Below are 16,156 nucleotides of genomic sequence, written 5' to 3'. Positions count from 1 at the left end.
ACTAAATGAATCAGCCTTTGCTTCCGTAATATTTTATGTGGGCTTAATAATGATTGATGTGCATTATGGTAACACCTTCCTGTGTACATTAATCTAGATTGAATTGAACGCATTAGAGATTGTAGCTAGGTAATGAATCGACGGTGCCACAAGCGAGAGAAGGATTTTTATAAGACTTAAGATTTTTTTGACACTAGAAAGTTTTAAGAGATTCTTTTGTTGTACCAAAGATTACAAAACAAATGCAGTCTGTAATTGTATTTTCTGCTTGTATCTTTTTTTAATTTAAAAGCACTTATTTAACCTAAAGAGATAGCAACAAAAACGCTAAAGAAGTTCTCCAACTCCTACCAAGAATTACATTTAAATAAAACTATTTTAATCGCCTCATGCCGTAATATTCCCGTATTCAGACTAGATTAATAGAAGTGGTGTCCTGGCAACGACCCGACAACAGACAGGATCAATAAACGCATCCTTGCATAACGCGCCGCCATTTTGTGTAACCATGGCAACGGTATATTAATTTCTAACGAGATAATTGTTTATATCATTGAACAATTGATCTAAATAGTCGAAACTGTGACCTTCGCAGCAATAAGTCATGAAAATAGCTGCCCACGTGTTGTTTTGGAACTTAGAGTACCAGGAGGGAACAAGTATTAGCCATTGTAGGAACCTCTTTTTAATTACTTACGATTTCCTTATTAATTACAAACTTAGGACTTAACAAGCCATAAACTAAGTTTTATTTTTGTTAATCACTTATCCTTATATATATGCATATTTCACTTATGTGCATATTTATACAGGTCTATCTCTCGGAGCTGATGAGTCTTTGACTAGAATTCAGTCACAGCACGGAGTCTGAATATTCTCCAGTTAGAAGACCAACGATCTAAAAATCGTCAAGCTCTTAGTTTTCTGCATTTCAGACGTGGTTCTGTAAACATTTATTCATATACCGAGAATTGTTGGGCAGATGTCTTCCATCGGACTTTATTTACCATCTCAAAAATCGAAGTAAATGAGTCACTTATCTCTGACAAAAAATCTCTTAATACGACTAACGACCTTTTTTTTTTTTTGGTTAGGCGGGGGAATCCTCATGGACACCCACCTCCTCGGGGGAGGAAGTGGGTAGTGTCAGACTCTTACTGACTAAACCTTAACCGAGGTACAGCGTCCCCGTATTTAGTAGGTGCGCAGGCATGCATAGCATTTCAACACGCACCGAAATACTTTAGTACCTACACACATATTATACGTTCTGTATTCCTAATTCCTCCTACTAGAGTCTTTACAAATTTATTGAAGCCTAGACAAAGCCGCGTCCTCGCTGGTTTCCTGACAGTGTTCGTGGCGTGTGGTCTCTGATTGACGTAGGTTGACAGACAGACAAGATGGCTTCCTTGATGGTGGAGCTAATACACGCTGACAGTTTACGTAAACCAGCCGGAGTGGCGCACTGCAGACAATACGGGATCTACAGGACGGCGAGAAAGGAAAGACTTTATATAGTTTGAAAATTCAAGAAAATGAATACAACTTTAGACTAAATCATTTGTGATTCAAAACATTTGAATCAATAAGTTAGATAATATTAATAGGATTATAACCATTATAAATTTGCTTGCGTTAATTATGTTTTTTTTTTATTATTAACATAATTATTTATTTATTTATTTAATAAATATGGAGGACTAACAGCTAATAAAAACAGGATAATAATGGAAGAACAAACAGTAAGCCAATTACAAGTCCTCACGTTTAGAGCAAGACACAACAAAAAACTCAAGTGAACATTTTGTGAACAGGAAACAACATATAAAATAAATTATCCAAGTATTTTTTTCTCTATCATTTATTCTAGTGCTTTAAAAACTTTTTAGTACCCTTAAAATTTCACTTTTGCTTAGCGGTCATAGAATAGAAATAACATTGATTGGATGAATGGCCCGCGCCAAAATAAACGGTTTACTACGCAAATCATTTAAATTGTGACGCCTGAACTAGCAGATGTAGACTTTTATTTCAAAAATACTGTTTTGATAGCATTCTTTTAATCCAGCTCCAAGCTTAGTGCCTACGTACCTAATAAATTTAAATTGTACTTACAAAATTAACTACACTTATTTCAAGAAAATAGTGGTTTCTTTGATCTATGAATAACAACCCAGGGCCCCGATTCTGCTATTCACAATGGCTGGGATCACTGGCAATTGGATTAAATTCGTACTACACGTAGGTATTATTTGAGCATTTTTCTTACACAAATATTCGAAATTCAGAACGGGGCGCAACAATCGCGGTCAAGACAATGAATTTCCAATTATTGTAATGAAACTACTTTTACGGATTTTATCGCGGTTTAATTTTAGATTTTAGTTCCCGACGTTTCGAAACCTTTGCAGGTATCATGGTCACGGGCAGACTGAGATGGCGTTCGTCTTGACAGAAGATGTTGCTCGTTCTACCTTCATATTTTAATTAATTATTTGTGGTCCGACCTACGCAGTATGAGCTCACTGTGTCTTGATGTCTTGCAGCGCTGCTCTTGGGTTTGGCCTTGAGTTTATTTATTATTGGATCCCAAGTAGGTGATATCTTCCAGCCATCTTCTCTATTGAAATTAGGGTGTTTTTTAATCTCAATAGCCTCGCGAAACATCCTAGGTAGGAATTTGGATTCTTTAGCGAGGATCTGTGATCTTACATCGGTCAAACCAAACGAAGCATAGGGACCCGCGTTAAAGAACACATAGCTGACGTCAAACACCGCCGCTCAACGAAGTCTGCAGTCGCCGAACATGCTGAAGGTTCCAGCCATTATATTAGATTTGACCAACCGCAGATCCTCGCTAAAGAATCCAAATTCCTACCTAGGATGTTTCGCGAGGCTATTGAGATTAAAAAACACCCTAATTTCAATAGAGAAGATGGCTGGAAGATATCACCTACTTGGGATCCAATAATAAATAAACTCAAGGCCAAACCCAAGAGCAGCGCTGCAAGACATCAAGACACAGTGAGCTCATACTGCGTAGGTCGGACCACAAATAATTAATTAAAATATGAAGGTAGAACGAGCAACATCTTCTGTCAAGACGAACGCCATCTCAGTCTGCCCGTGACCATGATACCTGCAAAGGTTTCGAAACGTCGGGAACTAAAATCTAAAATTAAACCGCGATAAAATCCGTAAAAGTAGTTTCATTTCAATGTCTAACATTCGCGTAAACCTAAGAAACCACTTTCCAATTATTGTGTTAACAAAATGCGTGAGAGAATAGGAATAAGGTAGACGTATAATGTCATTTAATACGTAAGAAAACAATTTGAAACAAATAAACGCATGGCGAATACCGCTGTAATTCAGGCCACTAAAAACACATCTACTCATAAGATTCGTAGGCCTAAGAAATTGATTATACAGCCAGGCCGGAAATGTTACTTACTTTTTCTTATTCTGGTCATTATGTGCGAAACGTTATTATTATTGTGGGCCATTAATTTATTATTGTTTTTACATATTTGCGTTATGTAGGTCACAGTCACAAAAAGGTTATTTAAACAGTACAGCCATATTATGGGAATCGACAAAACCGCTAACTTCGTTATCACACGCGATTTTGAAACTGAACGAATATAAACTTTATATCCATTGTAATAAATACGATACTGATTGCAAACAACATAGCGTGTTTTTTTCACCTGTTTACGTTTTTTTGTTTCTATAAACGTAATCTGATAAATTAGGAAACATGACTGTTTTTTTGGGGAGCGCATTATGCGTGAGCAATCAATTTGATTGCTTTTTGCAAATGTTTGTTTTTATAAGTACTGGATGGATGTATTCATGAATTTTAATAAAAGGAATGACCCAAATTCGTTAATAGAAAAGCAGAATGGGCCCACTGGGCTACATTGCCTGCACCTGCATTATTAGCCCTGCCGTGCCATTTCGTGAAACTTCGTGAAATACTGTAAAAACAATTTAGCTAGGTACTTCATCATTTCCACATTTAAGATTTGTTTACAATCTTGGTTCCTTACAACGTCATGCGTGGAAGCAATTTGTAACTTACGATATCAACTAGGTACCAGCGTGGCCTGGCACCAGGCGTTGTGATCATCGCGCTATTTCTGGCTGTGTCACAACGGAGGTCGCAGTAACGAGGTCTTGTAGGAAGGATGCAAGCACAATAGGAATTACTCCATTTGGCCTGATGCTTGTCGTTCTGAGAAATGACAGTTACACAATAGATGGAGGGAAGTTGTTGGACTATTAGCTTCTGAAAGGTAGACAAATGTCAATGGGCAGTGAGCACTTATGCAGTTATTAGATTTTTCCCTCGGTTTTGTCCTCGTAGAGTGATAACAAACATGATAGCCTTCAGATGAAGCTGTTAAAATTGCAACATACGTTAGCTTGGGAAAAGTTTGCTGAAATCTAATATTAAAACTTATGTATCGGACTTCTGGAAAATATATATAGAAAGGAAACGAATGTTCTTGGAATATTGAAGAAAACAACGTACGAGCAACGATTGAAAGATCTTAGCAAGACTTCTCTGATCGCAGACACAGGAAAAACTTTATTGAACCGTAAACATAAAATTCTCACTGGCAGTTACAATATGTTTCCAGAATTGAAAGTTTGTACACTTGAAATGAGAATTGTCATCTAATTTTTAGAAATAATCGAAGACGCCATCCTAATGCAACCCCTGGAAACACTTCTTAGCCAACCGCGAAGTCACAGAATGTAACAAGCTACCTAAGTGTTATAGAAACCTCGTCGAATTATTTGAAAAGTAGACTGGACTAAATCTAAAAATATAGTGTGATTACAATATAATAATTGAATAACAAAAAAAATGCGTTTTACACATCGTGTTTAAACTTTAGTCTGACTATAAAATAACAGCGCCATCTGTGTCTGAAGTAACCGAACTAATATGTTTGACTAGTTCATCGCTGCTCATGGTTAGGAGTTAATGTGCACAAAATTGCCTTCTGTATCTAGATCGTTGGTTAATTTACGCACTTCATGCATGATAAATTTCAAAGTTCCAGCATACAGAATACTTTGATTTCAATCTTTTACAGAACATTTTGTTTTATTTTGACACTGCTATGTATCCATGCCATGTATACCAGGATTTTCTTCAATCATGCCTATTTTAAATGGTCTAAGCAATAGCATCTGATTACTCTACTAGTATATTCTAAAGATAGAGTTTTGTGGTATTAACTACTTGAACTACTACAAAATCTATCGCAATAAAGAAGGATTAAGCATGAACAACAGTATTGGCATTAAGACAGAAATAAAACACCAGAATTTCTTAATAAAATATATTAGGCAGTTGTGCCTACGCGTCGGCGATGGTGACCTCGACCTCTACACCAGGCTCGATGTTGATGGAGGTGATCTGCTTCACGATCTCAGAGGGTGAGTGCAGGTCGATCACACGCTTGTGGATGCGCATCTGGAACCTGTCCCAGGTCTTGGAACCTTCACCACAAGGGGTCTTACGGGTGGTGATGCGGAGGATCTTGGTTGGCATGCGGACGGGTCCCTGAAATGATAGGTGTTTTGTTAGAAGTGTTTGTCAAAGCAACCTTACACATGAGTTGGTTTGGAGAATATATTATTATGACAAGTGCTGAACAGGGAGTCTGTCTACCAAGTTGGAGTGTTGTTAAATTATCTTGTTGCAGGGGAATTTTTTTCCCCACTAGTATCATCATTAGTTCAAATTATTTAAATGTTAATTGGATTCTAGAATAGAAACAACACTCATACTATAAGGGTAAAATAGGATGTATTACAACTTGTGTTGTATAATTGTTACTCTCTAATGAACAATATGCAGTGTGGAGACTTACATAAAGCACTTTTGAGAGTCTAGTATAATTTAGCACCATTTTGGTGAACACAACTGTATATTACATGCTGTGTCTTCATCTAGTGCAAATAATTTAAAACCCATCTGAGCAGGCATCCAGATAAAGCCAGACATTGTTAAGCTTTTTATTGGCATGTCCGGTAGAGTTAAACATTGTATGAATTTTGTTAGACTGACATAACATTTTATTTATGACTTTCAATAAATTTGGGAGTCCAGCTTTTTTGTCCAAATGTTGGGCCAAACTGGCTGGTCTATCCAGTTGTAAAGTTTGGTGACTTGGCAGTTATAAGCATATTTATAAATTACTCCATTGGTAACAGTTTTACCTTTTCTACGAATAAATTAAAATAAAACCCACCTTAACACGGAGCTTCTGTTTCTTGGCTCCGTTGATGAGGTCAGCGCACACCTTCTCCAGGGAGCGGACGTTGCGCGAGGTCAGGGTGATCCTGATGCGGTGGATGGGCGAGATCTCAGCCTGGGGCTTCTCGATGTCCTTGCCTGACACAACGGCGGCTGCCTGGAAACCAGAACGTAAATAATAAGTTATGAGTGTACCCATAATTAGAGTGGGTAGTAACTATACTTAAATAGCCCTAATTTTGAAACGGTTACGTGTACACATTGAAACAACTACTTAATAGCACAGGTTAAGCACTATAATTTAAATGCATCTGGAGAAAAACTTAAATTTTCTGGCAATTTGCTGAGTGCTAAGCGCTTTGGATCTCTAGCAGAAAACCAAGACTTACCATTTGCAGAAAACATGTTATCAACGTGCTTCATAATGATTTCGAATGTTTAGGGATGTAATAACACACGAAAAATAGTAATAAAAACAAAAATCGGGCGGGAATATGCGCTGACACGTGCAAACATAACCTTACATTCACCAAGTCTAATTTACAATATCTATAAGATGGAGAAATTGTGAAAACAATATTGTTTTAATACTAAGTGAGGTGTCTTACCATTTTGTTGCGATATTCCGGTCGAGATAAACAATTTCCGAAATAAAATTGCTCAGCGCTGAACCGGAGCACAGCTTCACTTCTTAATGAAAGAAAGAGAACGATAACTAAACGTCACGTCAAAGTTTTTGAGTTTGTATGTTACTACGTTTAATTATTAAGCACCTTAATTTAAATTACGCTATTTATAGAACATAAAGATATATATTATTAAATATAAATATAGTTTAAAACAATATAACTATGCCAGAATTAAATAAAACTTCAAAAGAAAATATTATTCACAGGTACAATTGATTTTCATTCTGTGACTTACTGGCGGGAAATAACTAAACGCAATTTTTGTTTATGGTACCAATGTTGCCAACAAACACACGTTGCTTTACCTTTTATGGGGGTAAATTTTAAGTTAATAAATTAGCGTCATACGTACTTAAAAACTCGCTGGTTGCAATAACACAATACAATACTAGTACATTGGGTTTAATAAAGCATTTAAACAGTCATACATAATAATGTAGAATAACTTAACATTAAAATTATAATACGTGCTAATTATTTAGCTAGAGATTAAGAAAATTATACATTGCTATCCGTTGTTCTTGTTAGGAAAATTAAACGTTGTTGACCATTATGTTCTTCACTTGTTTGTCGAATTTTCTGGAAATTAAAATAATAAATAGGTTAGTTTAAGATATTTTCACTGGCGATAAAGAATGGGCTAATCTGGGTGCTATTTATCGTATTTTGACATTTTACTCAGTAGTTGCCGTAGGTAGGTAGCTAGTTTAAATAAATGACTTAAGTACATAGTGAGATTATGTTTTAACCTTGCAGGTACAGAGATTACCGAACAAAACTATTTATAAAACGAATTATGAAAAATCTTGTTTTTATATAAATGTTTGAATAACCACTCAAAAAGCAATACATGATACTTACGCCGAAGTGATTTGATCTCCAGGCAGATGGAAGGGGTTGCAGATGGCGTCAGCGTAGAGCGCGTGCAGCCGGCGCAGCGCCGTGCGGACCTCAGCGTCGCGGATGTTGGAGCCGCTCGGAGACGTCGAGCTGGTCACCAGCACCAGCTTGATACGCGTGTTCGTCACGTAGCCGTAACTAATGAAGTCAAATATTAGTGATGCAGAGTAGAAAAAATGAAAAATTTACAGAAACTTGAGTAAATTTCATCATTCATTTTAAGCTAATAATATCTAATAATATAGCAAAGTTTCAACACAGTTCTTGTAATTAGTCCAAAATTTATTAATAAACTGCATAAATCGGCAGCAGGTTTTTGAGATACTTAAGAAGAGAGTATGATTTACATTTTGTGTGTATCCGTCGAATACAGCAGTCCCAGATACAGGTCTCTCAGATCAGTCCGCGAGGTGTTGGAGTTAGCGCCCGAGTTGTTAGTGTTGGTTGAAGCAAGTCTCTCTTCCAGAGCGTCGAGTGCCGTGTGGACGAGCCACTGACGCGAAAGCTCGTTGTCAGTACTCGTGTCATTTCCAATGCCACCGATATATAACGGAGAGTTCTGGAATTGTGTATATTTTTACATTTAAAACAATGCAATTTAATTAACTTTAGGGGTAACTTAATAATTTCCTCCCACATTGTCTATGATTTATGGTAAAATTAATCGCGACAGTTCCTAAACAAAACAAATGATGTCATGCAAAAGTGACGTGTCCAAAACACACAGAATCTTTATTTTGAATTCATTGCATTATTCTTGCTGAAAAGTAGCAATTTAAAGTGTAAATCAATCATACTGAGACTGGAACATTGTTTGGCTGCGAGTATCAACGTTAAAATACAAATATTGTGTGAAAGAACTTACATCTTTGCCGATAACTGCTACGCACACAGCCATTGTTGACTAAAAATCGACGGAAGTGTCCTAGGAAACACCGCGATTGACGTTTCGATGTACTCCGCGGGAATTTTTGAAATGGCAGTGCGCGATGTAGTTGTGTGTAATCACTGTAATTAAAGCGTTTGTGCGCCGCAACTCGCAATTTACGTTTATTTGTGATCGTTTGTGGGTCATCATCATTATTGCAAACATATCAAAGATGGCTATCAACGAAGATCTATTATATGAAGTAAACGAGAAAGGTGAGAGTGTTGTTGTGAGATCGGTAGAGTCGAGCCATCGGGCTTACCTTCGCTTTACAAATCGGACCTCTAGACCTGTGGACGTATGGTGGCGGGACTTTCAAGGTGTGAGACGTCATTATATTCGCTTAAAAGTGGGAGCTTCTTACGACGTCAACTCATATTTAACTCATCCGTGGGAATTCACTGATGCGGCTACTAATGAGAGTTTTGTGATTAATAACAAATTAATATTTAGAGCGCCAAATCACGTGGGCGGTATGATGTATAGAACTAACTGGAATATTTCTGTGGCTGTGCGTACTCTGCGGAGGACGACGATGTTGACGCTGGCCTCCTTGCTGCCGAACCCCGAGGCGGCGTCGCGCGTGGACCTGCCGGCGGTGCTGAGCCGGGAGCTGGCCGAGCTGGTGAGCACCCTGCAGAGCACTCCGGTCGTCGTGGACACAGAATGATGACTGTTTGTGCTGGTGTTCATAGTTCTACTAGCACTGGCCGGATTTTTGCACATGGTGTGGTATTTCTCAGTTAAGAAGCCTTTCAGGTTGTTGTATGGTGCAAGATATTAAGGACTCGAGTACTAACAAAGACATTGTTAAAGATAATACTATAGTTTTTATGTGTTATAAATCTAGTCTCTCCCTATAAGGAAACTGCAGTGATCGGAGAAATCACAAAGTGCTTAAATCAATTTAAATTAAGAATATAAATGTATATTTTCTTAACAAATCAACTACTGTCATGTTAACTGTGTATTTAAATCTATCTGTTATTAATTAATGTTTATCAATCATGTAATCATATTTACTTAATTCAATATCATTGAATGAAAGTTGCCATATTAAATTTGCCAAAATATGAATCATTATTTAAGAGTAAGGAGGTAAAAGGTCAGACTGTTATACCTCATGTGCTGTGGTATTCAAACTTTTTGGTTATAAACCAAGATATTGGCCTTTATGGGTGTTTAAAATAAATTTTTGACGCTATCATGATCAAATTTGATCGGCCTAAGTAGATAGATATATAAATTGTTAGTTGTTTTCTATGTTGCTGTAAAGTTTAAGTGCTTTGTAACATATTGCATATTAATTTCCTAATACTCCTACTGATAAACTTTATAGTAAGATCATAAACATTCACTTAGGATTAGGAACTAAATTTAACTACTTAAAAATAGGACCAAGTTATATGTATCACTGCCTGTTATAAACCTTTTAAAAAAATCTACAAATTTATTCTGAAACCTTTTAACTGTTTTTCTATATATTAATTGGGTTTTATTTCATTGTTAGGTCTAAGACATAGCTTTTGTGTGTATATAGTAAAATCTATTTTCTCTTCTACATTTTTCATTAAACACCTTTTCTTAGGTTCTTATTGTATTTCTTGGAAAAAAATTGTTTTCTTTAGATAGTTATTGCCACTGTAGAACATTAGTGAGACAAAATCACTCAAAATTAAGTTTTTCTTTTTTTGTTTAAGTAAATTTCTGTGTATTGAGTTAGTGTCTTTATATTATGGTAACTCTAATTTTATGGCTTTGCAATTCATTAAAACGCACAATATTGGCACAAAAGTAATGTTACACACTGCCTATAATTGAAAGGTCTTCATATTATAGTTATGTAATTTAATATCTTTAGCAAGCAATCTATTGTAGGCTATAATCATGTAAGCATCATGCCACTTGAAGAATACGTTGTTTCGTAATAGGCCTTCTTTGTCTTTTCGTATATAACCTCTGCTGCTTAGAGTTTATCCCACCCTAGGCCTATGCTGTTTCTAAAACACCATAAGTAAGAGAGTAATTAATAAAATAGGTCATTTAATGTCGTGGAATATATATTCGGCGGATTTTATCTCTGTTTCTTACAATACTCGTCACGTCTTTTCTTGGAGCGACCTAAATAACTCGCTGACAAATCGTTCGGCCTGCGTTCGGGTCATGGGTTACATTCTCGGACTTCTGCTCCATTGCGATATGACGTAGGTATCGTGTACGTGGTGCAGTATGCGTGGGCCCCAATTCTGCTATTTGCAAAGGCCGATGAATGAATGTCAATTGGATTAAATTTGAAGTTACTCCTATTTGCTTCAGCATTTTGCCAACACAATAATTGGAAATACGTATTGATGTTGAGTGTACCAACCGGTACTGAATTTCTAATTATTGTGTAGGAATAATGCTTAATTTACATTTATTCATCAGCCGCTGTAAACAGCAGTATCGGGTCCCTGTTGTAGCTCGAACATAATGATTATAACAGCAGGTGTGGGCGTGTTTATCATCTGTTTTATCAACCACTGCCGGAAGTTTACATTAATTATATCTACATTAAATAGATGGTTAAAAAAATATATGAGAATAAAACAAATTGTTATGTATAAAACCTTAAAATACATAGTATTTGACTACACTTCGCAACAAGACTGCCAAAAATATCTATTCGTACTTTTTAAAAAGGGATGTCATATCTATTAGGGCTTACATTTACTAAAAGATTCATTTTATCATTTTTATAAATTATTCTAAATCTCATGCTTATGCTAAAAGTGGTTTAGTACATATATGTTTCAAGTTTCAGGAGTTTATTGAATCTCTATAAATTAATTAGGGCAAATTGTGGTATAATCGGTAGCAAACATTATGGCTACTTTAATTTCCTATTATCATTCGAAATAACTACGGAATTAGTGAGTTATTGATGTGTAGTACATAAGTAGTTATTCGTAGATTTAAATGGCATACGAACTTTAAACATAGTACCAGAGAACTGGTAAATAATAACAATCGGTAATATTGCTGAAGTTACAGAATCATATTTAAGTTACTTAAGTGTAATTGATATTTAATGTATGAAATATCAACGTTAATTTTGTATATTTTTAATAATATTGATTAAATCTATATTTTGTTTCTATTGTATACAAATCGCATTTAATTCAAGTCAATTGTGTAGTTAATCAGTTACTTGTGTTGCTTCAATGTGTAAAAGGATATCATAGCTAAGGAGAAATTATGTATGCAAATATATTGTTTGATTTGATAATTAGTTTTTACTTTCCCCACTTTCCTATCATATTGTTATTATGGCCTGTTGATTTTGAGTTAAAAAGATGTTTTTCTGTATGTGTGAATTTTAGTTACGAGTAATATTTATTTACTGCACATTGTGTTATGTGATAGACCATCTATAAAGAATTATATGTTCAGTAAATTTAACACAAGTGTTCCATGCGCATAGTTAGGAAATAAAATCCAAAAGCCGGGTATAAAAAATAATTTATTGTAAAAAAAACAAAATTAAGTATTGCAATCACATTAGTGGTTATGGCAAGTCAGTGTTTATTCTGGTGCATGTGCGCGACGAGCGCGAGCGCGCCGCCCGGGATGAAGCGCACGAAGTTGTCCGCCGTGAGCGGGCCCAGCGCGTACAGCCCCGCCGGCGCGTTCAGGACCTCGTGGCTACTCTTGTCTATAGCTATAGGGTTGTTCCTCCCATCCACAGCCTTCTTAGGGTCAATACCAAACCCTAGCCCAGACACATAAGGATTCATAGAGTCGCAAGAACATTGCACTGTCTCCTCTTTTTCATCCGAATAAGGAATGATTTGACATTTATCGATCATACCGTTCTTCCTAAGTTTGTTACAGTCCGGTACTTCGCATTTCGTGTCAGTGTTGCCATTGATTTCGGAGTAATTGAGGTATCTCGACTTGCAACTCTGGATGCTCTGTCCTAACATAGATTTGATGTAGTGCCAGTGGTTTTTGAGGAAGCTTTGTTTCTCTTCTATCTTCCGTTTCACTTTGGATTCTTCGTTGCATTTTGTGCAATCCATTTTGATGTCGATGCAGTCTAGGAAGTTGGTCTGTAGGAAGGAGAGGTCTGGTTTGGAGCCGATGAAGACTCCGATGAGTCTGGTTTCTAGTTCTGTGACCTCTTTGGTGTTGAGGTTGAGGAGTTTGACCCGCTTGAGGCCTAGGGCCAGCTCCTCGAGGTCGTCCGCGTTGATATTGCTGGTGTCGTCGGCCACGGGGGTCACCTCTATGATCATGTGCTCCGGGTACGGGGTGTAGTTCTCGTGGTTGCCGGACGGGCCGTCGCACATCATTTTGTATACCTGCAATGTGAAGGAATGAGTGAGTTGAGAATCAGAAAAGATTATGCCACGTATTGTGCATGTGAATTGTATGTTTATGAAACACCCCGCGACACAAGGATTGAATTTCTTAGTGCGGGAGTCGTTTTTCTTTTATAAAAAAAATTACATATCTTAGTTAAAAATTGTATGTGTTTTTTTTTTACTTTTCACGCCTCAAATAATTGGATACTTTTGATAGAGTTAGCTGACACCTTGGGCTAATATAAGCCTTTTCTTTGTGATTTACATCGCTTGGCATATTCAAGCATTAACTCTTCACAGTTATGTCTAGTTTACCGTCCGTACCTGGCAGTAGTCCGGGTAGGCGGCGGGCGCGAGCCGGGCGAGTCCGTCGGCGGGCGTGCGGTGCAGGTGGTGCGCGTGCAGGCCGCGCGCGCGCAGCAGCCGCACGCCGTCCGCCGCGCTCACGCCCGACCCCACCACTACACACGGCGACGAGCGCTCTGGGGGGAGGGAGAGGGGATAGTCAGCATTTTTACGAACCCACCATTTGAACTGATCATTTGTGAAGGGGTCAACTGATATATGTAAGTACTAAATAGCATAGGCGAAGGCTTTAACTGCATCATTGGACCTTGATAAAGAAGGTCACTAAGTGGAACCTCGTGAACCTCTAAAATAGTGTAAGCGTTGCTCTCTTGGGCAACTCCCTCTTAATAAGTACAACTTTTCTCTTCTAATTCAAAAATATCCATTTCATAGACATTTTGAGAAGATAGAACATTCTTAAAAAGTAATTTCTTTTATCTTTTTACATCGAAAACCTCACTGTGTAGTGTGTATCTAGGTAAAGGTAAAGTCAACGATCTATAATACATTGTGCGTGAGACAGCGGTTTAAAAATTCTCTCTTTTACCTTACACAACTTTGAAAACAACTTCATATATATCTTTTTTGGACAACTTTTTGATGATAACTTTTGTATGAGAGCTTCTGTCGACCCTCACCATATTCTCCGAGGACATGCGCGGCCCGCTCCAGCGTGGCGAGGGAGTGCAGTGCGTGTCGCGCGACGTGTCCGGCCAGAGTGGAGGCGCGGTCGCTGGCGCCGCTGCACACCACCACGCGCGCGCACAGGTAGCGGACCAGCGCGCCTGATGCGTTGTCGTAGCTGTGATATAGGTGGCGCTAGTTAGTATGACCTAAGGTTCTGGAGGAAGATCTCATGCTACCCCATTTTTAGACAAAATTAAGGCAAAAACAAACTATTTTAACGTCTTCAGTCTTTCTATTATCACATTACCCGCTTAAAGTGAAAAAAAATATTTTTTGTAAATTAAGATTTGAGGGTACGAACAAAAACTAGCTTTTAAAACGATCTTTCAGTGGGAAAATTCTTCTTAGCAGAAAAGGGACATTAAAGTAATGGTTAACATTAGTTCCTCTCATGTTAATAATAATATAAACATTTTAGATTAAGGTTCTCAAGAAGGCCTCTTCATTTTGGACCTGTGTCCCCGTTCACGCCTTTAAAAAGGACCGGGTCGCTTCACATGAAGTGATGCTGTGACTGAAAAGAGATACATATGGTATAGTAATCTCACCCGGTGACACAGTAGGCGGCTTCGAGCGGGCAGCGCGTGTTGTGGCAGCGAGCGCGCGCGGCGCCGCCCTGAGGGATGCGCGTCACGCTCGTCACCGTCACGCCGGAGCGGAAGAATTGCTGCAAGTGTAGGGTGTAGCGTCAGGGTATGTGTAGCTATTGATAGGATATGATGCAGAGTGGGTTTTCTATGGGTTAGTTGTTGAAGATTATATGACTTGGATATCAACATTGAGAACCTATAGCGGGATCTCAATACTTTTGAGCAGCATCAGAAATTATAGTTGACGAAGCATTAAAGGAAGACCATGATTTTTTCACATCTAGCAGGGAATATTTTGAGCACATTTTATTTCAAAGAGCATTTGAAGATGATAATTCACAATTTGAAATGTGTGTTCTTAATGCTTGGCTCATTTAACTCTCAAGGTTTGGTTGAGGATATCGGGTCATTATTGGCGTTTTGTATATAAAATAGAGGCTATATACAGTGTAGTGAGTGTTTACCTGCAGTTTACACGCCCGCACATATCTCCTGCAGTAGGTGGCGACGGCGCGCGCGGTGAGGCGGGCGGAGCCGCGCGGCGCGTGCGGCGGCAGCCACAGCCACGCGGCGGGGGACAGCGTGCGCACGCGCGGCGGGAACGTGTGCCACGCGCCGCCGGGGGGGCCGCGACCTAGCACTATGTGGTCGATCTGCGGGGAAAGTAGAATAAAATAAGGATACTTGACAAATAGGGGAAGGAACAGTCCAGTGGCGGCCTTAGGGGTTGGCGAACCGGGCAATCGCCCAGGGCCTCGCTCTTGCTGGGACCGAGCGCCCATAAAATTTCTATTATATTTATTTTATTTAACACTTGTTACGGCAAAGTAAAGAGGAACACGATACCACGAGAGATCTCGAGAGAATTTAAAGTGTAAAACGAATAAAATCCGGTTTATACTCTGTCCGTGCTAAGAAGATCTTTTTGACAGGACAATTAAAATGAATGAGGTAATATCACTCTATTTCCAATGCTCTATATTCCAGAGCCGTGTAGCCTTGTTCTTTAATGAGTTTATTCTTTATTGTCAATTGGTTGATTTTTTCTCGAAACCTTTCCTTTGATCCTAATGCGAGTAGATCATCGTGATAGTCATCGGGTGAGTTGTTTGTAGCTATCTCAAATTGGCGACCTAAGTATTGTAATCGTTACTTAATACGTAATCAGTCAAAAATGAAGGATAGATAATGATTAGATTTTACATTGATAACACCTACTGGAGTTATTTATAATTAAGATAATAGCTTTGTTTTGCAATAGATAAACGTTATCGAGTGACGAAATGTTTTAAACAGGTGGAAACAGATAAGTCTTTGATTACTCACAAAACTGAGTTTAAATTGTCAAAAGTCTTTCTGATTCATCTGGAGACCTTTCCACCACTCCC

General features: G+C 38.1%; 4 protein-coding genes across 5 annotated transcripts in view; 1 reads left to right on the top strand and 3 right to left on the bottom strand.

Moving 5' to 3' along the window:
• Positions 1 to 5,346: 5,346 nt before the first annotated feature.
• Positions 5,347 to 6,997, bottom strand: LOC113494440 (40S ribosomal protein S20). Its single transcript, XM_026872771.1, has 3 exons — positions 6,889 to 6,997; positions 6,276 to 6,437; positions 5,347 to 5,584 (listed from the first exon to the last, which is right to left on the bottom strand). The coding sequence occupies exons 1-3, from the start codon at positions 6,889 to 6,891 to the stop codon at positions 5,378 to 5,380; spliced, it is 372 nt and encodes a 123-aa protein (XP_026728572.1). The 5' UTR covers positions 6,892 to 6,997; the 3' UTR covers positions 5,347 to 5,377.
• Positions 6,998 to 7,355: 358 nt separating this feature from the next.
• Positions 7,356 to 8,813, bottom strand: LOC113494438 (trafficking protein particle complex subunit 2-like protein). The gene is made up of 4 exons (XM_026872769.1): positions 8,735 to 8,813; positions 8,217 to 8,428; positions 7,831 to 8,007; positions 7,356 to 7,548 (listed from the first exon to the last, which is right to left on the bottom strand). The coding sequence occupies exons 1-4, from the start codon at positions 8,765 to 8,767 to the stop codon at positions 7,503 to 7,505; spliced, it is 468 nt and encodes a 155-aa protein (XP_026728570.1). The 5' UTR covers positions 8,768 to 8,813; the 3' UTR covers positions 7,356 to 7,502.
• On the top strand, positions 8,474 to 12,065 carry LOC113494439 (von Hippel-Lindau disease tumor suppressor-like). Its single transcript, XM_026872770.1, has one exon. The coding sequence runs from the start codon at positions 8,970 to 8,972 to the stop codon at positions 9,465 to 9,467; it is 498 nt and encodes a 165-aa protein (XP_026728571.1). The 5' UTR covers positions 8,474 to 8,969; the 3' UTR covers positions 9,468 to 12,065.
• Positions 12,066 to 12,281: 216 nt separating this feature from the next.
• LOC113494435 (oxidative stress-induced growth inhibitor 1-like) overlaps positions 12,282 to 16,156 on the bottom strand; it is a 42,929-nt gene continuing 39,054 nt past the window's right edge. For both annotated transcript variants that reach the window (XM_026872767.1, XM_026872766.1), the window contains exons 6-10: positions 15,233 to 15,421; positions 14,727 to 14,845; positions 14,130 to 14,293; positions 13,468 to 13,625; positions 12,282 to 13,140 (exon numbers count right to left, since the gene is read on the bottom strand). In XM_026872767.1, the coding sequence (XP_026728568.1) occupies positions 12,355 to 13,140; positions 13,468 to 13,625; positions 14,130 to 14,293; positions 14,727 to 14,845; positions 15,233 to 15,421 (1,416 nt within the window). In that variant the 3' untranslated portion in view covers positions 12,282 to 12,354. The remainder of the gene's footprint in view (positions 13,141 to 13,467; positions 13,626 to 14,129; positions 14,294 to 14,726; positions 14,846 to 15,232; positions 15,422 to 16,156) is intronic.

This window comes from Trichoplusia ni, chromosome 5 (genome assembly GCF_003590095.1).
Source record: "Trichoplusia ni isolate ovarian cell line Hi5 chromosome 5, tn1, whole genome shotgun sequence".
Taxonomy (NCBI): Eukaryota; Metazoa; Arthropoda; class Insecta; order Lepidoptera; family Noctuidae; genus Trichoplusia; species Trichoplusia ni.
This window is presented reverse-complemented; position numbering and strand designations above follow the sequence as displayed.

Coding starts and splice junctions, on each gene's coding strand:
- LOC113494440 (XM_026872771.1), bottom strand. Junction 5,585..6,275: donor AACAGAAGCTCCGTGTTAAG/GTGGGTTTTATT, acceptor CTATCATTTCAG/GGACCCGTCCGCATGCCAAC.
- LOC113494439 (XM_026872770.1), top strand. CDS start 8,970: ATGGCTATCAACGAAGATCTATTATATGAAGTAAACGAGAAAGGTGAG.
- LOC113494438 (XM_026872769.1), bottom strand. CDS start 8,767: ATGGCTGTGTGCGTAGCAGTTATCGGCAAAGAT. Junction 8,429..8,734: donor TAGCAGTTATCGGCAAAGAT/GTAAGTTCTTTC, acceptor ACACAATTCCAG/AACTCTCCGTTATATATCGG. Junction 8,008..8,216: donor TCGACGGATACACACAAAAT/GTAAATCATACT, acceptor TGACTTCATTAG/TTACGGCTACGTGACGAACA.